The sequence below is a fragment of the Hypanus sabinus genome, chromosome 13 (assembly GCF_030144855.1).
Source record: "Hypanus sabinus isolate sHypSab1 chromosome 13, sHypSab1.hap1, whole genome shotgun sequence".
Classification (NCBI taxonomy): Eukaryota; Metazoa; Chordata; class Chondrichthyes; order Myliobatiformes; family Dasyatidae; genus Hypanus; species Hypanus sabinus.
In genome coordinates this window covers 89,047,118-89,072,645 of record NC_082718.1, presented here as the reverse complement: position 1 = coordinate 89,072,645, position 25,528 = coordinate 89,047,118, and the positions used below count along the sequence as shown (strand labels likewise).

General features: G+C 42.9%; 1 protein-coding gene across 10 annotated transcripts in view; it reads left to right on the top strand.

The window, feature by feature from the left end:
* Window positions 1-25,528, top strand: part of sh2b3 (SH2B adaptor protein 3) — a 175,501-nt gene that overhangs the window by 140,521 nt on the left and 9,452 nt on the right. For all 10 annotated transcript variants that reach the window (XM_059988127.1, XM_059988125.1, XM_059988133.1 and 7 more), the window contains 3 exons: window positions 9,737-9,831; window positions 15,740-15,954; window positions 16,800-16,971. In XM_059988127.1, coding sequence (XP_059844110.1) covers window positions 9,737-9,831; window positions 15,740-15,954; window positions 16,800-16,971 — 482 coding nt within the window. The remainder of the gene's footprint in view (window positions 1-9,736; window positions 9,832-15,739; window positions 15,955-16,799; window positions 16,972-25,528) is intronic.

Below are 25,528 nucleotides of genomic sequence, written 5' to 3'. Positions count from 1 at the left end.
ATGCCTGCACTGTTTTTGTGCACTTTATGTATTCCTGTGTAGGTCTGTAGTCTAGTGTAGCTTTCTCTGTGTTGTTTTTTTTTTACGTAGTTCAGTCTAGTTTTTGTACTGTGTCATGTAACACCACGGTCCTGAAAAAAGTTTCATTTTTACTATGTACTGTACCAGCAGTTATGGTCGAAATGACAATAAAAGTGACTTGACTCTCCTTTCGTATTCCTGGGCCTGCCCAATGTCACAATGCTTCTGTCCAGTGTCTCTGTGAGTTTGCCCTTCTTTAACATCTCCAACCCGTTAGAGTTCTGGGTCGAACACATCCTGACCTGCGGTGTCCACATTGGCACCTGTCCCTCTGTCAAATAAATGATGTTAATTAAATACAGATCAGCATATCTGGAGGTAGACCTCTGCACCCATTTGCAACAGTAAGAGCACCAAGCCCCTGTAACCCTGCACCATGCAAGCAACAGCAAAGCTCCTGAAGAGACCTTGATGCATCAAAAACTACAGACCATCTCAACACTTCGGTATCTCAGACAGGCTCTGTCTCTCTCCCTAGACAGAGGTGGGGGGGGGGGGGGGAGAGAGAGAGAGAGAGATCACTCCTGCAACACTGAGAGTGGGAGACCTGCATCTTGCATTTTCAATGTTGCCGTCTTTCACGTCCCCCCCCAACTCTAGGACCGACAGGCTGTCACTTGCCGTCAAAAGTGAAAGAGGGGATCGCTCGACTACGGGGGCCCTTCTCCCGGCAGCAGCAACCACCGCCTGTTGTCTCCACGTTTCCGTCTCCCGTGGCGCTCCTGCCGGCAGGGAGCCGGCTCGTGCACCCCGAAGGCGCACACCTCCCAGGACGCACCTGGGGCTATCAGAGCGTCCGGCTGCATGGCGAGTCTGAGAACCCGCCGCTCGTGGAGAACCGCAGCTGTAGATCACGGACTCTGACAGGACCCCAGCCACCTTGGGAAGGAAAGAAAGGCCAGGGAAGAGTAAGCTGTTTGGTGGATGAACTGGGAGAAGTTGATTGAGTCTGCAAAGACCTCTGGAGCCATCTGGGAGGGAAGTGGAGAACTTGTGTGGTCTCAGGTGAACGTGCAAACTCCACAAAGCGCCTGAGAGAAGGAGAAACTACACTACCCTCAACTCCATCGTTCCACCCCCTTTCTTAAATTCAAAGACCTTTTGGCACTGGGTGCCACCAGTACTATCAGGTGCACCATGCAGGGTCCTAATGCTCTCTCTAGTTCTGCTTCTGATCTGAAGTTGCTGGCATTTTACTGGGATGGGAATCACCAAGGCTTGCTTTACCTTGGCCTTACAGCCAACAAGGAGGCCCAATTGGTGTATTTTTTTTTTGAAAATAGATCAGACAAACCAATGAGGGGAAAACCACAGCATTAATCAGTGACAAAAGTTGCAACCACAACATTAGTTATGTGACAAATGTTTCAGTTGCATATTTCATCTTTCTAACTTTCTCACAAAACCCAGGACTGTATTAATCTGCTGAATCCCAAGCCACGTCCTGCAGGAATTAGCCTTCCAGTCGTGCGAGACACCGAAACAGAAGTGGGAAAGGTGCTTGGAGAGGAACAGCTGGTGAATAGGCCGTGGCCTGGTGTCAGGGTGGTACTGCACGTAAAACTGGGTCAGCTGCTGAAGATATTACTGAAATAGATTCACTTACTTAGCTGCATTTTTTTCCCTTCCCCGTCTGAATTCAGTGACGTGAGCTTTGGCACCCACAGCCTCTGCTATCTTGCCAAATATCCATTGGTGAGATGGTACAGTACATTCCGTGGCTTTTTAAACATGTAAAAAGGTCACAGCTAAACCAATCCTCTTATCTGATGTGCTTCATTCAGGGAAGAGCCAGCACCAAGCCAATGGCCGACATCTTCCCAAGGCCTTTATTCCACCCCCCCCCCCCCACCCCCCAAACTTCACCCACTTGAAATGAGTGCATTAAGAACATTAAGAATCAGTCCAGGGCATTTGTGGTGAACAGTAGGGAGCTCAATTTGCATTCTACTTCTGAATTTGCTAATGTGTTAATAATAATATTAAATGCCTCAGGAAGGCGTGTTCATCACTAATGGCCTCCTTCACCCAGGACTTGTCCACTTCTCATGGTTTCCGTCAGGAGGGAGGTACAGGAGCCTGAAGACACACGTTCAGTGATTCAGGAATAACTTCTTCCCTTCTGCCATCTGATTTCTAAATGGACATTGAACCCATGAATGCTACATCGCTCTTTTTTAATTAATTCTGTTTGTGCATCCTGTTAACTCAACCAATAAATAGGTATACTGTAATTGATTTACTTATTTACTTTTCTATATTATCATTCTGCTGCTGCTAAGTTAACAAATTTCTCAACATTTGCTAGTGATATTGAACCTGATTCTGATAAAAGAGGCAGAGGCATTTTAAGTTTAAGAGAAATCTTAACAACTCCTCTAACTGTCCTTCAACACAGAACATAAAGCGCTGTGAAAAAAAACTTCACACTATTACGTCATCACGCCAGACCACCCTCTTTAAGTTGGTGGTTGTGCTTTGTGTATGTTTCCACCCATTGTATTTCCCTACAAAATGAATTGAATAAATGACTGACACAGTTGATGACCTATTTAAAAGCACAGGGGCTCCTTGGATAGCAGGTCACTTGATTTGCAGAAATAATGGCTTCATCCAAATTCTTCCCTACGATATAATGATACGTCTTATGATATTCGTTAATGTTTGATACAGCACATATTCTCTTTGTTTAATTAAAGGTCACGTCAGGGTGAATTATAACACGTAAATTTGGATCAATGTGATCCAGGTAGCTGTCAGAAGACAGATGTGGAGAAATCAGCTTACGGGTAGCCCTGAGGAGTGGAGCCCTTGTGTAAGTGGGGGATATCCTGTTCTAGTTTGCCACAATACCGGGAAAGGATAATGCTGTCCAGCCTCCAAGTTACCAAAGTGCTGATTTATTGTCAAATTGGGCCTGAGATTGTCTGGCGGAAATTTGGAGTGGAGATGAGGCAGGTTTCCACCAATGATTGTTCCCGGTAACAGAAGGGGTTGAGGAATAATGAGGATATAGAATCGGAATCAGGTTTATTATCACTGGCATGGGTCGTGAAATTTGTTAACAGCAGCAGTTCAATATAATACATAATATCGCAGAAAAAAATAAATCAATTACATTATACATATATTGAATAGATTAAAAATTGTGCAAAAGCATAAATAACATATATTAAAAACAAAAGGACATTTTTAAAAAAGTAGGCCATTCATCCTTCTGCTATTCAGTTAGATTGTGATTGATTCTTTATTTCTGTGTCACTTTCCTGTACGAATCCCTACTTCACCCAGGTTAGATTTTCACACTGGCTTCAAAGTTCAAAGTACATTTATTATCGAAGTATGTACACACCATACACTCTTGAGATTTGTCCCCTAACAGGCAGCCACAGAACAGAGAAACCCAAAAGGACTCATAGAAAAAAGGCCATCAAACACCCTGTGTGCAGAAAGAAAACCGAATCTTGCAAACAGTAAACACAAGCAAATGGTGTTCTGAACTGGGCTCCACAGAGAGTCAGTTCCCAGACTCTTAATTCAGCACGGAGTTGAGTAAACGTCACAGGGCAGTGAGCTGAACAGGCCCTCCCCTTGCTCCGGGCCTTGACGCTCAGCCTTGTCAATCTGGCCTGGCACTTGAATCATCATCCAAGCAATGGGTTCATATGTTTTGATACGCTGTGGGGCTGGACCCCACCGTCTCGATTGGGCTTGTACTTGATCTTTCTGAATCATCCCGATGCTTAAATCTTTGTCCAAGCATTGGGCACAGTCACTTCGGTGAATGTTGAGAATGGCTTGATTGCAGTGAGCTTTAACGCACTGAAGGCTGCTTTTGTGCTGGGAGCAACGAGGACTAAGGACAATGGTTAAGGTTGGCAAGTAACAAGGATATCTCTGGTTTGATCCTATTGATGGGGTGACTAGAGCCAGTCACAATGTCTGTTTCATTGTAAGAGAGAAATTCACTGCTTATGAACTGTGGAGCCGCTGTGAATATGAATGAAGATACTTGGGGTTAGTAGAGAATGGTGGTAACTACTGTGGTTAAGTCCTAGCTGAGTAACAATGTACTAGTTTCTAGCAGTGCATGAGCTCAGCTCGTTCCAATCTCTGGAGCAATGTACTGGATGGGCTGGGCTAAAAGAGGCTGCAAGTGAATTGCACTCTGTGTTTAGCAGGCATCCTACCTGTCCCGGAAGTTCCGGGAGTCTCCTACATATTGATAGCGGCTCCCTGATGCCCGCAAATTATATACAATATCCCGGAAATCAAATTTTTTTTGAAAGACAGACAGAGAGAGCGAGATGGCAAGCAAGAGTGTTTCAAAAAAAGAAAATATAAAACGTACTTCACCCCGGACTACACCAAAGTGTACCCCTGCCTAACGGGTCAAAAATAATGACAATGTTGCTCGCTGCACTGTCTGCAACTGACTTTTCTATTACCCATGGAGGGTTAAAATGTAAAAGACATGTTGAGGTGAGTTTAACAGGTGTCATTCGTTCATTAGCATAGATAACATTATTTAAACTAGCTGGCTAGCTGCTAAGGAGACATCCCACCTCTCCAGGGAGTCTCCCGCAAATTGATGGTGCTACCTCCCTGAAGTAAGTTTTTGCAGGGTGGGATGTCTGGTTTTGGCAAAATGCCGAGCAAAAGAATAACTCCAATGAAATGATCTTGCAGAGTACCAACTTGTTGTTTCAATCAGTTTCAGCAACCAAGTATATTTACAGAAATATTGGGTAGCAGCCAGGCCTGTCGTCAGAAAGGATGCTTCGCCTGTGCTCTCTTGGTAACTTGTGAGGTCATGAGCATCTTTGCCATACGTCATGCAAAGCTCTGCACTGTAGTCTGTACCAAGGAAGGAGTTGCTTCATCGAATTCAGGCAAAGGCTGATGATATGAAACTGGATAGGTTAAACCTCGCATCTACTCTTCCTGTTCATAACGATCCCCCAGCATGATCAACTGGACTCTCGACTTCACAATCTATGGCTATGCACTGTATCGTCCGCCCCGCGCTATTCTCCCGGGTAAACTTTATTCTGCAGTCTGTTTCCCTCGTCCTACCTCAGTGCACTGTGGCAATGGAATGACCTGCTGAGCAATCTTTTCACCGTAGCTTCATACATCTGACAATAATGACCCAGTTTACCAATTTATCCTGATAAGGGATCGTAAGAAAAGCTGACAACACTTAAATTACCAGTGTCCAGGCGTGAGGAATCCTGGGTCACCGAGGGGAGCAATGGTAGGAATCACTGAGGCAGTGTTCATTACCTGCCAAGCATTATGGCACCAAGTTCAATGAGACACTCTGTCACTGTTCCCCACACTTCCCATTCTGGCTTCTTCCCCCTTCCTTTCCATTCCTGAGGAAGGGTCTCAGCCCGAAACATCAACTGTTTATTCATTTCAGTAGATGCTGCCCGACTTGCCAAGTGTTCCCCCAGCATTTTGTGTTTGTGGCCCCCTACTACTTCCTTGGGCTGAGAATTCCACATTTCTTGCTCTTGGGGGGTGGGGGGGGGGGTGAACAGTTCCTCCTCTTCCCTGTCCTAAGTCTACACACCCATGCATGATAGCGTAGCGGTTAGTGTAATGTGAGTCCAGTGGCCAGCGACCCAAGTTCAGCTCTGCCCAAGACAGCCTGCACGTTCTCCCCATGACTTATGGCTGCTCCAGATCTCTCCAGCATTTAGTGTGCGTTGCTCTGGATCTGCAGAATCTCTTGTGTTTATGGTACAGAGGTGATGGATAAGCTCCAAACATTATAAATTTCTCCCAAAGGGGTGGCGATAGATGCCCCTTTGAAGGGGCAATGCCAGAGGGTAAGTTCTTCACACTGAGTGGTGGGCGCATAGAACCTGTTGGTAGAGGCAGATGCACTGGGGCATTTGAAACCACCCTCAGGTAGGCACATGGATGTTAGAAAAATTGAGGGTTATGTAGGAGGGAAGGGTTAAATTGACATGGAGTAGGTTAAAAGGTTGGCACAACGTTGTGAACTGATGGGGCTGTACTGTGGTCTTTGACAAGAGAGGCTAGTAGTTTTCAACATGGTGCAGGGAGACATTTGGAAATATTGGAAGGAGACAAAATTTACAGTCGCGTGGACAAACATTCATTACAGAGGAAAGGCCAGCACACACCTTTTAAAGGTAAATTGCCTACAACGAACGTGCTGTTCTTTAGGTGAAGTAATGGAGAAATGAAGCTGATGTGGATTTTCAAAAGCCATTTGAACAGGATGGGTTGGTGAGTGTGTGTGTAAAAGGTGAGTTGGTAAGGGAATGCTACAAAAGCTGAGGAAACTCCTGAGATGTGGGAGGTGGTGGTGAGAGGGTGAGCAGGTTTGAACGGAGCATTGGGGTGTTGGGTTGGTCAGTTGTGTGGGACTGGGAAGATTGACAGTCACCCACCCCAGTGTTACAGTCTCTCGGGGTGGGGGGGGGGAAAGAATAAAAATTCACCCTTGTAGAATTTACAAATCATTACCCAAAAATTTAGGGGGTGGGGGACAGGATAAAGCTTGCTCTTACAGAATTTAGGAAGGGAGGTGGGATAAAAATTAAAATAAAAATGTTTTTCCCCAACTCAATTCTTGGCGGATGACCATCATCACATTACATCAAATGGCAATATATAGACTGTTGTGTAGGAACGTAAATCCCCTTCTGTAACGTGAGGGTTGCCCGCACTGAGGATGGGAAGGGGAAGGCAAAGTTGTGAGCAGCTGCTGCGGAGGGACTTGAACTGGCACTTTGGCCTGATGTGACTTCTGCGTTGACAGGCATGTTTCACTATCAAAACTTGGTATCAACATGTGGTTCCTGTAGCATTTTGAGCTCCTGTTCAGACTGTATTTGCATCTGATGTAGCGTGTGCCTTTGAGAGTGAGGCTTCTGCCCATTATCTCAAATAGTTTTTCCACAGGTTGGTGTACTTCCAAATACTCAGAATTCAGAATCCAAATCAGGTTTAGTATCATTGGCATATGTCATGAAATTTGTTCAGAAATCTGGTGGGTGTTCCTGAATCATTGAGTGTGTGCCTTCAGGCTCACACTCAAACTTAAGTTCTTAACCCTGAAGTTTATTACCATGTGGCAGCATAAATACCGCGATTAATTTGAAATATTCTTGGATATTGAGATTTATTGTAATTTTATTTGAAACTGCAAATTTTTGGACTTGCTCTGAATCTGTCTATTAAAATAACATTCAGTTTTGGGTAGACTTAAGCAATGCAAATTTGCCACTGGTAATGATTGATTTGCACGTAGCTCTCCATTTGGATCTAGGGAAGAGTCCAGTCAGCATTGAAATGTTAGCAAGAGAGAAATCTGGAGGTGAAGGTTAGAAGAGAAGGGAAGGATTAGCAACGATAAAAGATTTGGTTTGGAGTCGCCTCCATTGATTGTGACAATTGCTGCTTCTAGTGCAGGAAACTCAGGAAGCACATGTTGGTCTGTTAGGCTTGTGCATTATCTGGGCCTCCTGATTGCTTCGGTGAGAGGTTTTTCCTGTTATTCAAATACCAAGAATTGTGTCAGCAATTAATCTTGGTCTCATTTACAGAACTTCACACTTAGTTTTCTTGCAGCTGCTTTCCTTGTTTCCATGAATTAGATGCACGTTTCCTGACCGTCTCTGTGAAAGCTGATGCTAACTTGGCTTGGCCCCGATCTTACTGACGCACAGATTGTCTCAAACCCATATCCTGAACTCTTTACTCCTTTTTTTCTCTCCGAGCCTCATTTCGCATGCTCATGGTGTATAGATAGCAACCTTCGAAGGTGACGTTAGTCGGCAAAATTCGGTGTTTATTCTGGCAGCAGAACACTGTGGTGCAGTAATAATTCGGGCATCTTCCCAGTAATGACGGACAGAAATAGCCTTTCATATATTGGCTCATCAGTAATGAGAGGAATGCTTTGATTTCACTTAAATGGAAAAGTCTGCATGATTTTCTGTTTTCGGCTGCAAGCTTGGCACCATAAGTATGATCGTTCTGGTGTGAGGGGTGGAAATGCAACTGCATTTCCATGTTTTGCTTTCTTCCTCTGCCAGTGAGACACTTAATTCAATCCTGTCTATAAACTAGTAAAAATCCACCCCCCCCCCCCCCCGCTTATTTAAAAATATCCTTTTTCCCCTACATTACTAATCACCTGAATGTTGTTCCAAGCCAGGAACCTAAGGAGGGGTCTAGCTTGTGATGTACTCTGTGGTCAAGAAGCTCCTGCCTGCGAGTTACAAGCTAATGAGAGTGCTGTTGCCATTCACTGTGTCTGCGCTGAACTGCCAGCAGCTCTGGCTGTAGTAGCAGAGATGCACTGGTGGGTCAGGGAGTGGGATCGGTGCCTCCTCGCACATAGCTGCTGCCCATACTATCCATTAGTTTGCTTGGATGCAAGTTCATGCCCTGATGAAGGGTCTTGGCCTGAAATGCCAACTGTCTATTCCCCTCTATAGATGCTGCCTGACCTGCTGAACTCCTCCAGCATTCTGTGTCAAGTTGACCAGGGAAGCCTTTTCCTGTTCTCAAAACCATACCTAGAAAATTCTGGTGCGGTGGGATCTATGGTGTGTGAATATGGCGCTTGCTTCCAGTTAGGCTGCTGGTGATTAGGGCAGCAATGAAGGTCCTCCATCTCTGGTGGTGTTCAGGGCTTCCTTCATCGTGTCAGTAGCTTCCTCTCGGTTTTCACTACTGTCAGCCATGCAAGTCCCGGGTGGAGACTCAGGAATACCGTCACATTCAGATGTAGAAGGATTCTTCATTGCTGTTTCCATAACGATTTTGCTTCACCAGTCAGGATTGTTAGCCTCGAGATGAACCCCTGAGGACAAGTGTGGACCACTCTTAGTCTGGCCGTTCCCCTTTGACCTGTTTGGTACAAGTGACCCTACCAACAAGCCCCGACTCCATCTCTGGGTTAAAACCGTCCGACGGGGTTGTGGTCCTCTTGGAGGGTGAAGATGGTAGGGGCCGGAAGGTACAGTCCTGGCACGTTTCTACAATAGAAAGCAAAGGCAGAGGTAATATTACTAGGGCAAGGATCTAATGCTTTTATAAAGCCCATATCTAGCTGCTGATGTCACCCTGGTTTTGCTGGGAAAGTAGCGGGAGGAATTTGAATGTACAAAGGTGCAAGCTTCTTGTTTATTGGTTTGTCTGATGGTGTCTGTGCCAGAGGCCCTGGAATGCCAGTTCCTGTGGTTGGATGCCAATAAATGTGTCAGGGTGGCAGTTGAATGATGATGAGTCGGAAGAGAAAATTAGCAACGGGGAACCAGTAAGGGAAATTCATTGACATTCTAGTCATTTTCACACTAAAATTGTGCAGATTCAGTGATTACACTCTGATAAAGTCTTTACATTTCAGATACATATTAAACTCTTGAGTGATTAGCTCTGAATGAAAATGTGCCAAAGCCTGGGAGATATTGTCACTCGAGTCTGTTAATGTGTACAGGAGATTAGGAATAAGTAAAATCTTGTTTTTTCAAAGGTATAAGAATGGGGATTTATACTTTTCAGACACCAGCTTTTGTTTGATGCCACTTTCCATTCGCTGTGAAGGGCCGTTTGCAGGAAGCCTTCACGTGAGCGGTGTGAAACATTTTGTCTTGTTTGTGTGCAGGTCAGAGAGAAGCGAGGTGGAGCTGCTCCCTACTCCTCGCACTGGCTCCGTGCAGACGGGCACTGTTGACTGTGCCCCGGATTCAGTTCACCAGGGTAAGTGATCGGCACTTTCCTTTCATTACTCATTATCTGTTTATACCGCAGTCTGACTCTGGGGCGTTTCTGAAACATCAGAGGGATTCCTGTGAGTACCACACCAAATACTTTCCTAGCCTGGCGTGGCCTTACCAGCCCAATGACACTTCAGACAACTGAGTAGGTGGAAGCAACCATCTATCACTCAGCAACAGTTGTGTGATGCCTTTATTAGTTTCTTTTGATCCTTGTGCCATAATCACTAATTGTCTCTTTTCTCTGTGAATGGTGTGGGTGTTGTGCTGAAGCATGCTCCATTTGTCTTTGATTTTTTTCTTCCTCCTCCTCCTAAATATACACATCAAAAAAGTTCCTGGAGGGTTGGGTGGGTGTCTGGAGTTGCACCCTGCTTGGCTGGTTTGGTCTGTGTGAGTGTGTGTGTGTGTGTGTGTGTGTGTGTGTGTGTATGTGATGGGATGAGGCTGGAACCAGCAAGATACCTTGGCTTTTCATTAATCGTCATGCCAGACACCATTAAACAGCCTCAACGGGCCATTCTCCTGCTCCCGGGGTTGAGACTGCCTGCAAGCAAGCAGAGTGAATGCTCCAGAGAGATGGTTTACTTCAGTTTGTTGCACGCAATTTATTTATTTTTGTACATTTTTCTAAAAGCTACCATGGAGCTTTAGAAATAAAATTCAAAAATAACAAACATCCTGCCTGACTCCAGCTGTGGTTAACCCTTCGTTGCCTTGTTTCATCCTCTAGATCCAGTCCTGTAACAAACCAGCCAACTGCAAACAGCAAGAACTGATGATGCCACCAGGTTGCGCACTGTGTAATATTTATTTCAGTCTTGTCCTTTAACATGAGGGGGTCGATATTCACCTGGATTCTACTTTGCAGCAAAAGAGACAGTGCTGCTGTGATTGAGACCCATATCCAGTCTGTCGTCCACACCTCAAATGCAACCTGATACTATGAATATCGATTCCTCCTTGCGATGAACAAAACTTCCCCACTCAGACAATTCACTTCTCACCTGCCTACCTCTCTCTCCTCCCCCCCCCCCGTCCCCTCCTCCTTCCCTTTCTCCTATTGTCCACTCTCCTCTCCTATCAGATTCCTCCTTCTCCAGCCCTTGACCTTTCCCACTCACCTGGCTTCACCAATCACTTTCCAGCTAGCCTCCTTCCCGTCTCCCCACCTTTTCATTCAGGCACCCCCCCCCACCCCATTCTGAAGAAGGGTTTCGGCCTGAAACGTCAGCTCTTTATTCATTTCCATGGATGCTGCCTGACCTGCTGAGCTCCTCCAGCGTTTTGTGTGTGTTGCTTTCGATTTCTACTATCTGCCATTTTTCTCTTGTTTGTGACATACCACTATTGTTGGCTACAAAGAAAGGTGTTTTTTTTAATCTTGTACAATCGTGAAGTCTCAATTGTAGCATGGGTGCATGGGGACTAGTTTCCGTCATGTCTCTATATTGGCTATCTCCCCCTTGTTTCATCCAGATGTAGGATCTCGACTGGAAATGCCGACTACCTTTCCTCTCCACGGATGCTGCCTGGCTCACTGAGTTCCTCCAGCATCTTGCTTGTTGCCCCAGATTCCAGCATCTGCAGATTCCCTGTCACACAAAATGCTGGAAGAGCACGGCAGGTCAGGCAGCGTCTAAGGAGGGAAGTAAACGGTCGCTGTGTCGGGCCGAGATCCTTCATCTGGATTCACATCGGGGCTGCAGTCTGTTGCGCCTCACTTGATGCTCTATAACAGAGGGTGCCCAGCCTGGAATATATCGATTTTGAGGGACATGGTCATGGAAAATGTGTCATGTGGTGCCATTTCTCCCTACATGGCTCCTTATCCCAAAGCTCCTGCCTTTGCTAAAGTACTTAGACACAAAGTTTGCATCGATTTCCCCAACACCCACCCCACTTTGCTGTATTCCATTTCCCCTGTAGCTAAAGCAGATAGCCAGCACAGGAGAGCCAGTCCTGCTGCCTCCTCAGTGTCGGAGCTCTGTTGAGTTCTCTTGGGCATGTTCCTGCCTCTGTTGCACCCAGGTGAGCGTTGAAGGCGTAAAATCCCTGGAAGCTATACAATGCAGGAGACAAATGCATACACTCTGACAATCATAGAGTACGGTGACTTTAACTTGCAGATTTGGTAGGTGCCAGGAGAAGTGGGAGCAGTAGATATGACGGCAGTGTTATGCAAACACATTAACAGAGGTGAGATATGGACAGTGTGCAGGCAGATGGGGAAGTTTAAATCAGCACAGATGTCATGGGTCAGAGTGCCTGTTTCTGTGCTATAAACCTGCCCAATCAATTAATTTATGTTTGTAAATCTAATGAGGTTAATTGAACAAAAGAACCTAGCAACGTTGTGTACCCATGCACAACAGAAATGGACTTTTACCCCCCCCATACTGAAACAGAATAACACACATCCATCTTAGGGGAGATAATATCCATGAAGTATCTTAACACCACAACATAATGACACTTATCCAGGGTCCACGGCCATAAGAAAAAGTTCAATCTTATGCCACACAGTTGCCTCATTTTAGTGGTGTGCATATGCACCTGCAACTGGTGTCTAAGGTTCTATGAGTTGGCTGCAAGAATCTTAATTAAATACCAAATAGCAACTCGCAGTGGGTTCCACATTGGAAAAAGGGGAACAGAAAGCAGTGGTTTTTCTAAACTTATGGAAAATTTTGAATGGAATCGTTTCCGTTGTTACTGAACAGGTCTGGATAACATGGTATGAGGTCAAAGTGATTAGGTCATCTTCTTTAATTCTGAACAATGACTTGAGAACCTCTGGTTGTTCAGTGAAACTTGTTGATGGCAGCTGCTGAATTCTGCCAATTCTGACTTGGTGCTTTTTGGTTAGGATACCAAAGTAGTAATTCTCTGAATTGTCACAGGGTTGAGAATACACTGGAAAACGTAATACAGATAAAGTACAGCGCTTAACTAGGTCACGTCAGAATTGGGTTTAATATCATCGGCATATGTCATGAAATTTGTTGTTTTGTGGCAGCAGTACATAATAAAAAACTAAATTACATTATGTGTGTTAAATTAAATAAGTTGTGCAAGAAGAGGGGGGGGAGAATATAATAAGGTGGTGTTCATGGGTTCAATGTCCATTTAGAAATCAGATGGCAGAGAGGAAGAAGCTGTTCCTGAATCATTGAGTGTGTGTCTTTCAGGCTCCTGTACCTCCTCTCTGGTGGTAGCAATGAGAAGAAGGATGCCCTGGGTGATGGGGGTCCTTAATGATGGATGCAGCCTTTTTTAGAATGGTACTTCTGTAGAAGTCTGCGAGTGTCTTTGGTCACATACCAAACCTCCTTGAACTCCTAAAGAAATGTGCTGCAGCTGCCGTTGTGCCTTCTCTAAAATTGCATCAATATATTGGGTCCAGGATAGATCCTCAGAGATACTGATGCCCAGGAACTTGAAACTGCTCATTTTCCACTTCTCAGCCCTCTACAAGGAGTCATTGCTAAAAATCCAACCCCAGAAAGACGATAGGAAAGCACTGTGAAGCCAGAAGTAACCCTCTTCCCTGCTCCCCCCACCACTGAGGCAGTGTGCATAATTAATCTGGCTGAACATCTGGTAACATGTCTCTCAGAAGCCAGTGTGGTGGTAGGTCACACAATTGCAGGCATGGCAATTGTACACTGGGAAAACTGCTAATTGAAGGCTGCTCTATCAATTTTCCTGACTTCACAATAACTTTTATGGGTTTTCTTTTTTAAATATTCCCTTTGGTTAGCCTCTGCAGAGGGAACATGCCTATTATTCATCTGACCTACTTAGTTCAGACTGTGTTTAATCAGGAGAAATGTGCTTTGGGGTTACTTGAGTGTGTTATTGAGCTTTTCTCTGGCAGTCAGCAGATGAGTAGGCAGACTCCCTTTTTGGTCAAATTTCCTTTCAGGTATTTTTCTGAAATTGACCATTATTTTGTGTCTTCCATTGGCCAAAAATCTGCCGTCATTCCCTGCCACCAGCTCCCTTCTTGAGGGGGTCACTGGTACAGGGATGAAGCAGGGAAATGCCAAGTTTGCAGAAGCATTTTATTTTGTACAGTGTGAAACAGGCCCTCCCAGCCTATCAGGCCGCTAGGCACCACAACCCACCTATTTAACCCTGGCCCAATCACAGGACAATTTACAATGGCCAACTAGACTGCGGGGGAAATGGGAGCACCCAGAGGGAGCTCACGAGAAGGGCGTACAAACCTCTTACAGAGGACAGCAGAATCGAACTCCAGACTCTGACATCCCAAGCTGCAGTGGTGTTGTGCTTGCAGCCACGCCACCATGGCACCCTACGTCATTGTGTTGACACTTTGGAAGCCAGAGGGAACACATCGTGAGCAGGGTCTCGCTTTGTATTCCGTTTTAAGTCCGGAAATGATTGTTTACAGATTTGCTCCATCTTGCCGTACACTAAACATGAAGGCTGAGTGGGTTTTGGGTCATTTGCAACCCCGTCAAAAATGTTCATGTGATTCTCGATCTGGTTGCATCTTTACTCGCTGCCTCACTTCTTAATATATCAGTCCTCCACTGAAAAAGTTCTGTTGATTTCTCTTACCCCTGGGTGTGTGAAACTTTCACCAGACCTCATAACCTAACTGCAGTGACTTTTTAAATGAATTCAGCTCGATCTCTCTATCCCATTCAAAGTGAACTTTCATTTTTGTTAGATCAGGGGTTCCCAGTTTTTATTTTTAATGCCATGGATCAATGCCATTAAGCAAGGGGTCCATGGACCCCAGGTTGGGAACCACTGACCTCAATGTTATCTGGAAGGCAGTGAAAATCTCTTGGTAATCAGACATTTCAAGTTGCAGCTGCAGTGAAGTGTCTATCCCCAAAATAAACCTCTGCAGTATTTTCCATTCTCAATTCCATTGATGGCTTCGAACCAGTGTTTTTTTTTTGACTCACAGCCCTCTTGAGGTTCCTTGTTCCCATTAGATCCACTGTATCCACAATGAACTGTAACCTGTGTACAGATCTGAATGAGTTGAATTATTTCCATTGGTCAGTGGCTTCTCCCAATTTGGTGCAATCTGCAAACTTACTTGCTTAATGGAAGGTCAGGCAGTCATTAAAAATAACAAGGTCCCTTGGTGCAAGCCTGGAATACAATGCCCCAGCAGTAACCTCTTAGCAGTATGAACATTCTCATCTTAGCTGCTTGTATACCAGTATTTCAATGATGCAGTTTATTTGTTCACCGATAGCATTTTAATCAGATGTAGGACTTCGTCAGAACAATTCTAAGATGGTGTGTGTGTCTGTGTCTGTTGCTCTGCATTTCCAGCATCTGGTAGAATCTCTTGTGTTCATTGTTTCATCGCTGCTTTTTCAGTGTCATCAACCTCAACAAAAAGCTGCTTCAGCTTGGCTAAATACAACCACCCTAACATGAATTTGTGTTGATTGACCTGTAACAAGCTCAGCTTTTCCAAGTATTTCTTCACTTTGTCGTTGTTCCTTTCCGCGTCTTGTGGCGCATCAAGTGGCAACCATGCCATTTCTTTATCATTTTTGTCTTTTTTTTACGAGGCCGAGTTGCTAGCTCGAACCTCAATCCAACACGGTGGAAAGCGTGCAAGGATTTGAACCCACAACCACTCCCCTCAAAGTCTGGCGCAGATGCCACTATACCACATTAGTTTGGTTGTAAGTTAATTAATGAAGCATATTCAGTTCACACATTGAAACATTGTCATTTTGATAATTTTAGTAGATGGTCTGTTGAAAGAAACAATGCAATCTTGAGCTGAGTTTCTGCAAAAACTATTGACCAGAATTCTACTCCCATTAAAACTTTCTCATCTTCCAAAGCAATTTCTGGATTTAAAGAAAAATTATTTTTGTTGTCAGGAGCCGCACATCACTGCGTGTCAGAACAGCCCTACCATAAGACGGACCAGCTCTTCTCATCCTATGCCTGGTTTCATGGTCCAATCTCTCGATTCAAGGCAGCTCAGCTGGTACAGATTCCTGGAACTGAGGGTCACGGGGTCTTCCTTGTGCGGCAGAGTGAAACACAGCGAGGAGAATATGTCCTTACATTCAACTACCAGGGGAGAGCAAAGGTACAATACAAGAATCAATTTACCTTGCGCACATTAATATATTCATCGTCTGTGTGCAGCAAATACACATGCAGTTGTGGCATTGCTTTAATAAATAGGAAGTATAGATAAAAGAAAGAATGAATTGCAATGTGCAGTTGGTCTTTGATTTTAAATGTTTCCCAATATCCTTTAAAACTAGGAGAAACAGATTCTGACTGCTGAGTTATCTTGGAAAATATGGTTTATGACCAAAAGTGGGGGAGAGGGGATGGGACTAATAAGATTGCTTCCATTGATGGGCTGAATGGTTATTTTCTGTACTTCATTGAAGGAAAAAAACCTTTCTCGCTGTGACAAAGCTGAGACACAATATTGATCCCCAGATATCACCACTTATCACAAACTAGTTCAGCCAGAAGTAGCCAGCTGTCCATGAATCCCTGGTGCCTTGATTTCCTGCTTGCCCAGGTGTTCACACACTGAGCTTCTAAAAGATTCCCATAACTTCAACTATTGTTAACCTAGTAACTTCATCTTTTGTATTAAATAATCGAGGGGCATTTATGATTGAAAGGCTCCATCCTGAGAATAAAGAACTTTGGAGGGGAAGGAATTGCTGAGGCCAAGAGATTGTACTTCAGTGCTGTTGGTATTGATGTTTTCCACCTGTTCAGGTCTGTGAGCTCGATTTAAAAACAGATCTAAATGGCCATTGGAAGCAAAACTGAAGATTCTTTTTCTTTCAGCCTTCTGGCATCATGGACTGTTCTTATTTGTTAAGATACACAAACTAGTCACTGTTCAATAATTGATGTGCAGTAATTTTGTCCAGCAATTGATAAATTTTGTTTTAACTTTTCAAGCACTTACGACTGCTTGTGACCGAAACTGGGAAGTGCCTCGTCCAACACTTCCGTTTCCACTCTGTCACAGAAATGTTGAACTATTTTGGAACATTTGCAATTCCCTTGGAGTGTGGTACATCTCGAGAAGTCAAACTATCTAGTTATGTGGTGGCAATTCCTTCACAGCAAGGTAAGACCAGATTTACATCTTAAGTGCAGACGTATGATTTACATTGTAACAGCTGAAATAAAGACCTTGTGTCTTTATGGATGATGGCATTTCTGAAACTTAGTTCAAACTTCATATTTGACAATTCCTAGTTGGTGGCAGGCCTAGCAAAAGGTCCAGAGTTGGTACAGTCTATGGTTGTGCATGGACACATGCTTTTGATCTCTCACTTAAGTTCAGGTAATCACCTTAGGATTCTTTGATCCAGTACCCAGGAATGTTGACCAGTTTTTGCACATCGCGTGGAATCAACCAGTATATTACCAGTAAAATGGAACCTCCAGTTTTATAATAGAGACGCAAGACTCTGCAGATGTTGGAATCTGTTGAAGGAAAGGACTTGTCAACGTTTTGGGTTAAAACTCATCATTAGAATCCTCTGGCTAAGTTAATTTATTACAGAGGTGCATGACCTTTTTTTAAATGCCATGGACCTATCATGCGTGGACCCTAGGCTGGGAACCCCTGTTCTGTTAGATAGTTTGTTGCTCCAGTTTTATGAGTCTGTTTTCAAGAACCCATGCAGAAGGAATGAATATTACTACAACTTGTCTAAATAGATGTTATAATTTAGCTGTTGGATCATTGGAATTAATCAGAGCCTAAACTCTGAATTTAGGATTCTAAGGCAGTGGTAGCAGGTTGGGCTGTGATTAGGAAAAGGGGCAGTTCATGAGAACCAATTGGATCTTCGTTAAAAGTTTTGATGGGATTTTGAAGGTTTTGAATGAAAAATGGAGGACTGTAACACATTGTCCATACGAAATTGGGGGATTTGCAAACTGCCTCCAAACAGAACTAGCTTCCCAGCCTTGATGTCCACAAGTTCAAATCCCCAGAGCAGCCAAATGCTTGGTCTGCCTGCCACAGCTGGGATGAGTTGTCATTTCCGACCAGGCTTTCTCTGTCTGTACTGCTTTATGATAAAGCTTTCCATCTGTTACTGAGTGAAATCTGGCTGTTCAGTTCACCCAGTACAAACAAGCTTCCTTCCTGTTACCGGAACACTGAATGGTACTGGCAGCGATCCTAGAGTGGCCCGCAGTCCTGGTCACCTCGCCCCCAGCTGCAGTCACTACTATGATGGTAAAACCACGGGGAGGTGGAGGGGGGGGGGGGGGGAGAGAGAGAGAGAGAGAGGGTCATAGTTAAAATCCAGTCCTTGTCCTGTACCAAACTGTTAGCATTTCAAACACTAAAGACCCCTCTGTACATTACTGAGTCCAGTGTGAATAGTTTCGTATCAATATACTTAAAATTTGAGAAATTAAATCTGATTAACATTAGAGGCATGGGGTTGCATGTTGTTCGGGGGGGGGGGGGTATTTAAATGCAAAGGGCAAAGAAATCCAAGAGCAGAGTGTCCCTGATGGTGGATATTAGGGGCAGAGGTGGGCTTGAAGGCTGAATGGGGAATATGTCTGAAATCTGGAAAGAAGCAGGGCTATGGGCAGAGAACAAAAAAGAAAATAAGTAGATCATATAATTTTACGTTTTGCAAAATTAAAGTTCTTTTCCAAAATATTCTTCCCAAAACTAGTTGTTCTTTACAGATAATATAAATGTCTGCTATCTCTCTGAGCTCTTTCTCCAGCAGCATTGTGTATTTATTGTTGGCAAATGACGGGTTTTTTTTAGTTTAGGTGGGTTTCACTTGCTCCCCTCTTATGTTACTGTAAGTTAGCAAGAGATTATAACAGATTTATGCAAGTGACTATTATTTTTCTCTTGTGTAATTAATGAAATTCTGATCGTTTTTTTAAAAAGAAAAATACATTTCCGTTAGCAGTTAGAAACAAGATATGCCCGTGTACAGCTCCTTTCAACACATTTTTGAGATGTTCCAAAGCATTTTATTTCTCCCCTTTTTTGTAAAGTTGGAAAAGTGATTTGCCATAGCAAATTCTCACAAATAACGGTGTGATGTTAATGAGCAAGTAATATTATTTGAGTAAGGGCCGGTGAAGGGTAAATATTGCAATGACCAGGTTTTGTTTCCCTACTCTTCAAAATAGTGCCATGGAATCTTTTCTTTCTATGTGATGGAGCACAGGGCATTAATTTAACAGAGTATTTGAAAAGTGTGTATCATTGATGTAATTCATCATCACTCTCAGTGCATCTGCATGGCCACTGGCCCTTTGAGGAGAAGAATGCTTGAAGATCAAGACTTGGTAGAGATCACTGCTGACACGAGGTCTGCCTGCAGATGTCAACTCAAGATACTAAAGAGACGCCAGTGATGCTATTTCTGCAAAATTTCTCCAAATCCACCAGAAAGACAAGGGAACCATAAACCTTAAGTAGACTCATTTGGCTGCATTGGACATCATTTAGTCATATGCCTGACACCAGACTCTTTATCAAAAAGAGTCGGTTCTAATCCCTATTACAGTAGGAGGTCAGATGGAAGAAACAGTTCAGGGATGTGGCGAAAGCTTTGGGCTTTCAACATTCTTATGGAAATCTCTGGCCAAAACCATTTGAAGTGGGCAGGAGCATTCAGGATAATACAAACCATCTCAAGTCATTCTCCAGAAACACCTCACAAACTTACCACCCACACCTCCCTTCTATCATTATCTGCTTCATCTGTGAGAGAGTCTGAGTTTCCCACGTTGACCTTGTGTATCCAGAGTGGAAGCGAGTCATCCTTCGTCCTGAGCAACAGCCTGACAAGGTACTGCATCTCATGTAGGTTTGTGTTGCAGGTATTGGATTTGAATTGGAGTGCTACCAACTAAGCTGACATAAATCATGGTTTAAAAGCAAGATATTCTGGATGCTGGAAACTTCTGTACAAAATTCTGGAACATTAAACAGGTTGGGCAATGAGAGTAGAACAGACTGCACATTCCAATCACTGACCACTGGGGGTAAAGTTAGAAATGAAACAAGCTGTAAGTTGCAGCAAAAGGTGTAGGAGGGAAGAGGACAGGTTCGCTGGAATGCGAAGAGAACAAGTAGAGAAAAAGTGGTGGAAACTTGCAGAGATTCCAAATTGTGATTTATTGTAACGATGTTTCTTCATACCAACCAACTTGCTCTGCACTTTTAGCTCTTTGACTTTGGCATGTATGCTTTGATAATTTTTCTTTTTGAAAAAGCCCTGTTCATTTCAGCATAACTGGTTTAGTCAGAATGTGAATAGTTTCTTTGGTTGTAGCCTGGGAATCTAAGTGGCAAATGTTATGATGGAGGACATTTTTGGTGCTAAATCCCACAGTGAGGTCAGTAACTCTGTTCCATCGGCAGAGGCTGTACTGTGGTCTGATGTGATTTGACCAGACTGAAGTCCCAAACTTGACTAAAGGTGAGAAGTGTATGCTGAATATGACATCAGAGTATATAGATACTTAAAACTACTCACTCATTTATTACAACACAAAGACAAGGCTATGTGCCAGCTCCAAACTGAGCAATCCTCTGAGCCTCATTCACACTTTTCCTTTATCTTCCTCCACTAGAAAGTGAAAGGAAACATTAATAAATTTTTGTGCAGTTAGCTACAGAAACAGTTAGTGACTGAGATTGCTGATCTTTCTTTCGATCTGATGAATATTAATCTGAAGTCCAAAGAAATGCTCCCAGCTCTTTATGCGATGTCACATCATCGTTTGCATCTACCTGCTCATCATTGTGCATGTATGTCACCAACTTGAAATGTCATCTCTGCTTGTGTGGCCTCAGACAATGCCTGACTTGCTGAGCATTGCAGCATTTGCTGCATTTATTTCAGACTTCTAGCATCAGCAGCTTCTGGCCATTACATGAATTTAGCTTATATCTTTCTTGGCTACTTGTTGTTTTTGTGGTCAGTCAGCTCTCCTGGGAATGGCAAGAGTAACGAGAGGAAGAATTGATGATATGAAATGGTAAGACCGCTTGGTCTTTGTGTAAAATGTACCACGAAAAACTACAGGTTTGTGTAGATCAAGAGTAGTTTACAAAGTTTTGAAAGTGTGACGAGTGTATCAGTTTTTTCTGAAAGAGACTGTTTTTGAAACCTACTTTCACAATTTAAAATCTTGCTCTCTGAATATATTAATTGTAGACATCTTGAAACAATCAAAAATAGATAGAGAAATTATAACAGTTACACTCTGGTTTATAAAGTAACAAATACTTTTCAGAAAGTGAGATGTCAGTTTTGCAAGGAATTCAATAAAAGGCAATAATCACAAATATTTGATAACATAAGCAATTGAACACTTTATATCAAATCTTAGTGTAATGTTCATTGACTCTTGTGATTGTAACACAATGTACATTTGATGATGAAAAAGCACTTCCTGCTACAAATGTCAATGAATTGCAGTGTTCATGATTAAACCAGTGACATCAGTTTTAATGATGGGTGACCATTTTTCTCTTTTATTTGGTGTGGATAGAATTTGGCCATTGCAGCCATCCCACATTCAGCTCCATTGAAGTGAATTAAACAATTGGATTGTTGCTAAAAATTACATTTGCTGTAAGCCATGCCCTCAAATATCTTTTACTGTCAGAATTCCATTTTCCCAACTACATTGCTGCATGTGAAATTCTTCTTTATATTAAAAAATAATTTAAACACACTGTCCTTAGAAATACCGATTTCTATTTTTGCACATTTGTGCAATCATTGAATATTTTAGTTAGTTTACATTGTGATTAAGAAATATTTAAATAGCTTAATATAAGAAATCTGCATTTTAAAAATCTCCTTCCAGTTCTATGCAGCAATCCGCGTGCCCCACAATGATTTGGCCCTTATTGGACAGAGAGCCCAGTGCTGCTGTCACTGATTTGACAAAACTTCAAGATCGCTTTTTAAAAAAAATCATTTTTTGGTAGTTTCCTCTTAGATAACTATTTTTGCTTTAAGACAGACACACTTATATGTGCAAGGTCAATGTGTTAATAGATTAATATTATGGAATTCCCTACTTAACGAAACATTTCCCTCTTCAATGTTCTGAATTATGTTTAATCACAAACAAGAGAAAGTCTGCAGATGCTGGAAATCCAAGCAACACACACACAATGCTGGTGGAACGCAACAGGCCAGGCAGCATCTATGGAAAAGAGTAAGCAGTCGACATTTCAGGCTGAGACCCTTCCTCGGGACTATGTTTAGTTTATGAATTATGTTTAGTGTTTTTGTATAGGGCAGAACAAGGGCCTTTTGTTGTGAGGACTGATCCCACAAGAACTGGACAAAAAGTATCACCAGAGTACTGACTTAACAAAAGTCTCTACTACCATGAAAATGTTTGCAATGTGTTCAAAGTAGATTTATTATCAAAGTACATATGTTACCATACACTACCTTGAGATTCATTTCCTTGCAAGCATTTATGAGGGGAAATAGAATTTATGAAAGACTACATAGACTAAGACTGATAACCATTAGAAAAAGACAAACTTATACAAATTAAAAAAAACACAATTCTGAGGACTGGTGTTACAGAGTCCTTGAAAGTGAGTCAGCAGGTCATAGAATCAGTTCAGTGTGGTGGTGGTTGAAGTTATTCATGCCAGCTTAAGAGACTGATGGTTGTAGGGTAGTAACTGTGCCTAAACCTGGACAAGTCGGACCTGGATAGTGAGGGGGGGGGGGGGGGGTCTTTGATGGATGCTGCTTTATTGTGGTAGCTCTCCATGTGAATGTATCGATAGTGGAGATGCCTATGATGGACTGACCTGTAACCACCAATTTCAGTTCCAGAGCACTGTTTCCATACCAGAAAATGATGCAACTAATTAGGAAACTCTCCACTGTGCATCTATAAAAGTCTGTCAGAATTTATGGTGGCATGCTGACTCTATGCAAACTTGTAAAAATAAAAAGCAGAGATGCTGTCATTCCGCCTTTGTGAGGAAATTTGCATGCTGGTGCCTGGACAGATCCCAACACCAAGGAATTTAAAACTACTGACTCTCTCCACTGCTGTTTACCTAATGAGAACTGGTTCATGAATCTCCAGCTTCTACCTCCTGTAGCTCTTTGGTTTCACTGACATTGAGCACGAGGTTATTGTTGTGGCACCACACAACCAGATTTTCAGTCTTCTCTCCTATGTCGATTTGTCACCAAGTTTGATTTGGTCAACAAATATGGCATTGGAGCTAAACTTAGCCACACTATCATAAGCATAAAGTGAGTAGAGCAGGTGCCTAAGCACACTGTGGTGAATCTGTGCTGATGGTGAGTATGGAGATGTTGTCGTCAATCCATATTAATTGGGGTCTGCCACTGAGGAAATAGAAAATCCGGTTGCACAGGGATGTACTTGGTGTATGTATTGTCTCTGGAGGTGAGTGCAATACTGGAGCAGCTACCTTGATATCAAATGTGGCTGACTGTATCTTGAAGTCTTTGCAATGGATTAGTAGGGTTGGGTTGTTGACAAGGATTGGAGGGTGGTGGTGGGTTAATGAATGGGGGTCCCAGCAGGGGGAAGAAGCAGACAATGGATCATTAGGCTGGAGAAGAGGAGTGGATCGGGGGTAGGTTCAGCTAGAAGAAATGGACGGAAATATGCTAAACACTTCAATTAGGCGGGAGTTGCCCAACTGCAAAGCCAGCATCCATCGTAAATGGTCGGCATTTGTCAATAGGCAACTCCAAACAGCATTCCTGTGTTAGTGATGACTGGTGCCTGCAGATACTTCAATGTTGTAATATCTCACCTGTGGCAATAAAATACACGGTTGTTTTTGTGTATGATTAAAATACAGGCAGCTAAAAATAATTGTCTCACTGCAATCTGGCACCCACACTGTGCATTCCTGGCCATATTACTGTTCTCCACCTAGTGTGTTTATAATACTTGGTTTAGAAGATACCTCTAGACTAGAGATTGAGGTGTTTACATACATACTGCTTTTGCAAAAATAGTGGATCTGCTTACAGGACACTTTTGATTCCACTGCACTCTTGGCAAAATCTGTTCTGCCCAATCCCGGTGCCTTGACACAGTGTGCAGGTTTGAACAACTTGTTGATGTCTGGATGTAGCACGACTGCCTTTAAATGTTTCCATTATGTATGGAAATGAGAACTTGCCTCAGCCCATCTGGCCTGTTCTTTCCACTGGAAATGCAGCCCAGAATTTTACTTGAGTCTGATCATGTTCAGATTTTCTGATGAGCTTGAATTGAAACCCCTTTCGTTATTACTGTGGTGATGTGTTCTGCTTGCTGATTAGTAAATTCACAATGACAGGCTTAATCTGCATGTTAACAGGAAGGTCCGGAATGGAATGCTGAGTGGGTCTAGTGTGTGCTCTGTCCCATTGTGTGAGAATTTGTATTGTTGAGGTAACAAAACATCACTAGTTTCTTTTGTAGTGATTTCTCTCATTTTATCTGATGTTACCAGCAATCCTCTAAAGTTTATTGAAAGGAAACTATTGTAAGTTGAGCAACACAAGTTGGATCAGCGTGTTAAATGTAGTAATTTCAAACATATGCAACAATAATCCCAAATCTTTGTATGGGCTATGTACTTGGTGAATCTGATAATACATGACTGTTCAGTTTCTAAGCTTTCTGACAATTGCTACTGCAGTCAGTGATGCATTGTTTTACATTGTATGATTCAACAATATCTGGCGTTTATAGGTTGGTGACAGGAAATGGCTTTGTAGTTTCGGGAATAGATGAAACTTTCTCAGCTCTTTCCTCTTCCAAATTCGGTAACTGTGGCGTCATAACAAGAACATCTTACCATAACCACTTGCCACAAGCCCAGTTGTAGTGTGACTTTGATGTACTGTGCAAATTTAATCTTTGACAGAGCATTGCTTCCTTGATCTAGTTTATTAAACGTACATAATGTATACTATATATCTACTAAATAAACCATTGCTAGCTGACTTGGTCTTAACTCATGGCTGTTAGGTCATGAATAATTTTCAGATCCCTGTATATCACTAACAGTAGTGAAGATACACACAGGACACCAGGAGCATGGGCCTATCCCACCGTTCAGTGTGATCTTTAGCTGATCTGCTCCAGACATCAATTCCTCTTCTGTAGCCGTCAATTTCCCAAGCTCACAAAAATTAAACCACTTTTTTAAATAAATGCTTCCAGTAAATCAGCTCCACTTCCCTCTGGGGTATAGAACTTTGGAACTTACCTTTGTGAGGAGAAATTCCTATGCAGCTTGGGTTAAATTACTGTTCCCTTCTAATAAATAAACTGGTTTACTATCGTTGCCTGTGAAAAGCTTGTCTTGCATATCCTTCTATTCATTAAACGCCGTGTTGAGATGGTAGAAGGTAAAATAATGCAGCAAGTGTTAACAGCTACAAAATGCACTGCAGGTAGACAAGGTGCAAGGTCAGGTAAATTGTGAAGATGATATAACAGAACATTGCTAGTAATTCTTAGACATAGAATATAGGTGTAAAAGAGTAGAACGAATAGAAGTAATGAGTGGATCACCATGCTTCAGCACCATGTATCTTGTGCAAGACTCTCCTAATAACGTAATCTGTACTTTGTTTTGCCTCTTTAAGAGTTTTTTA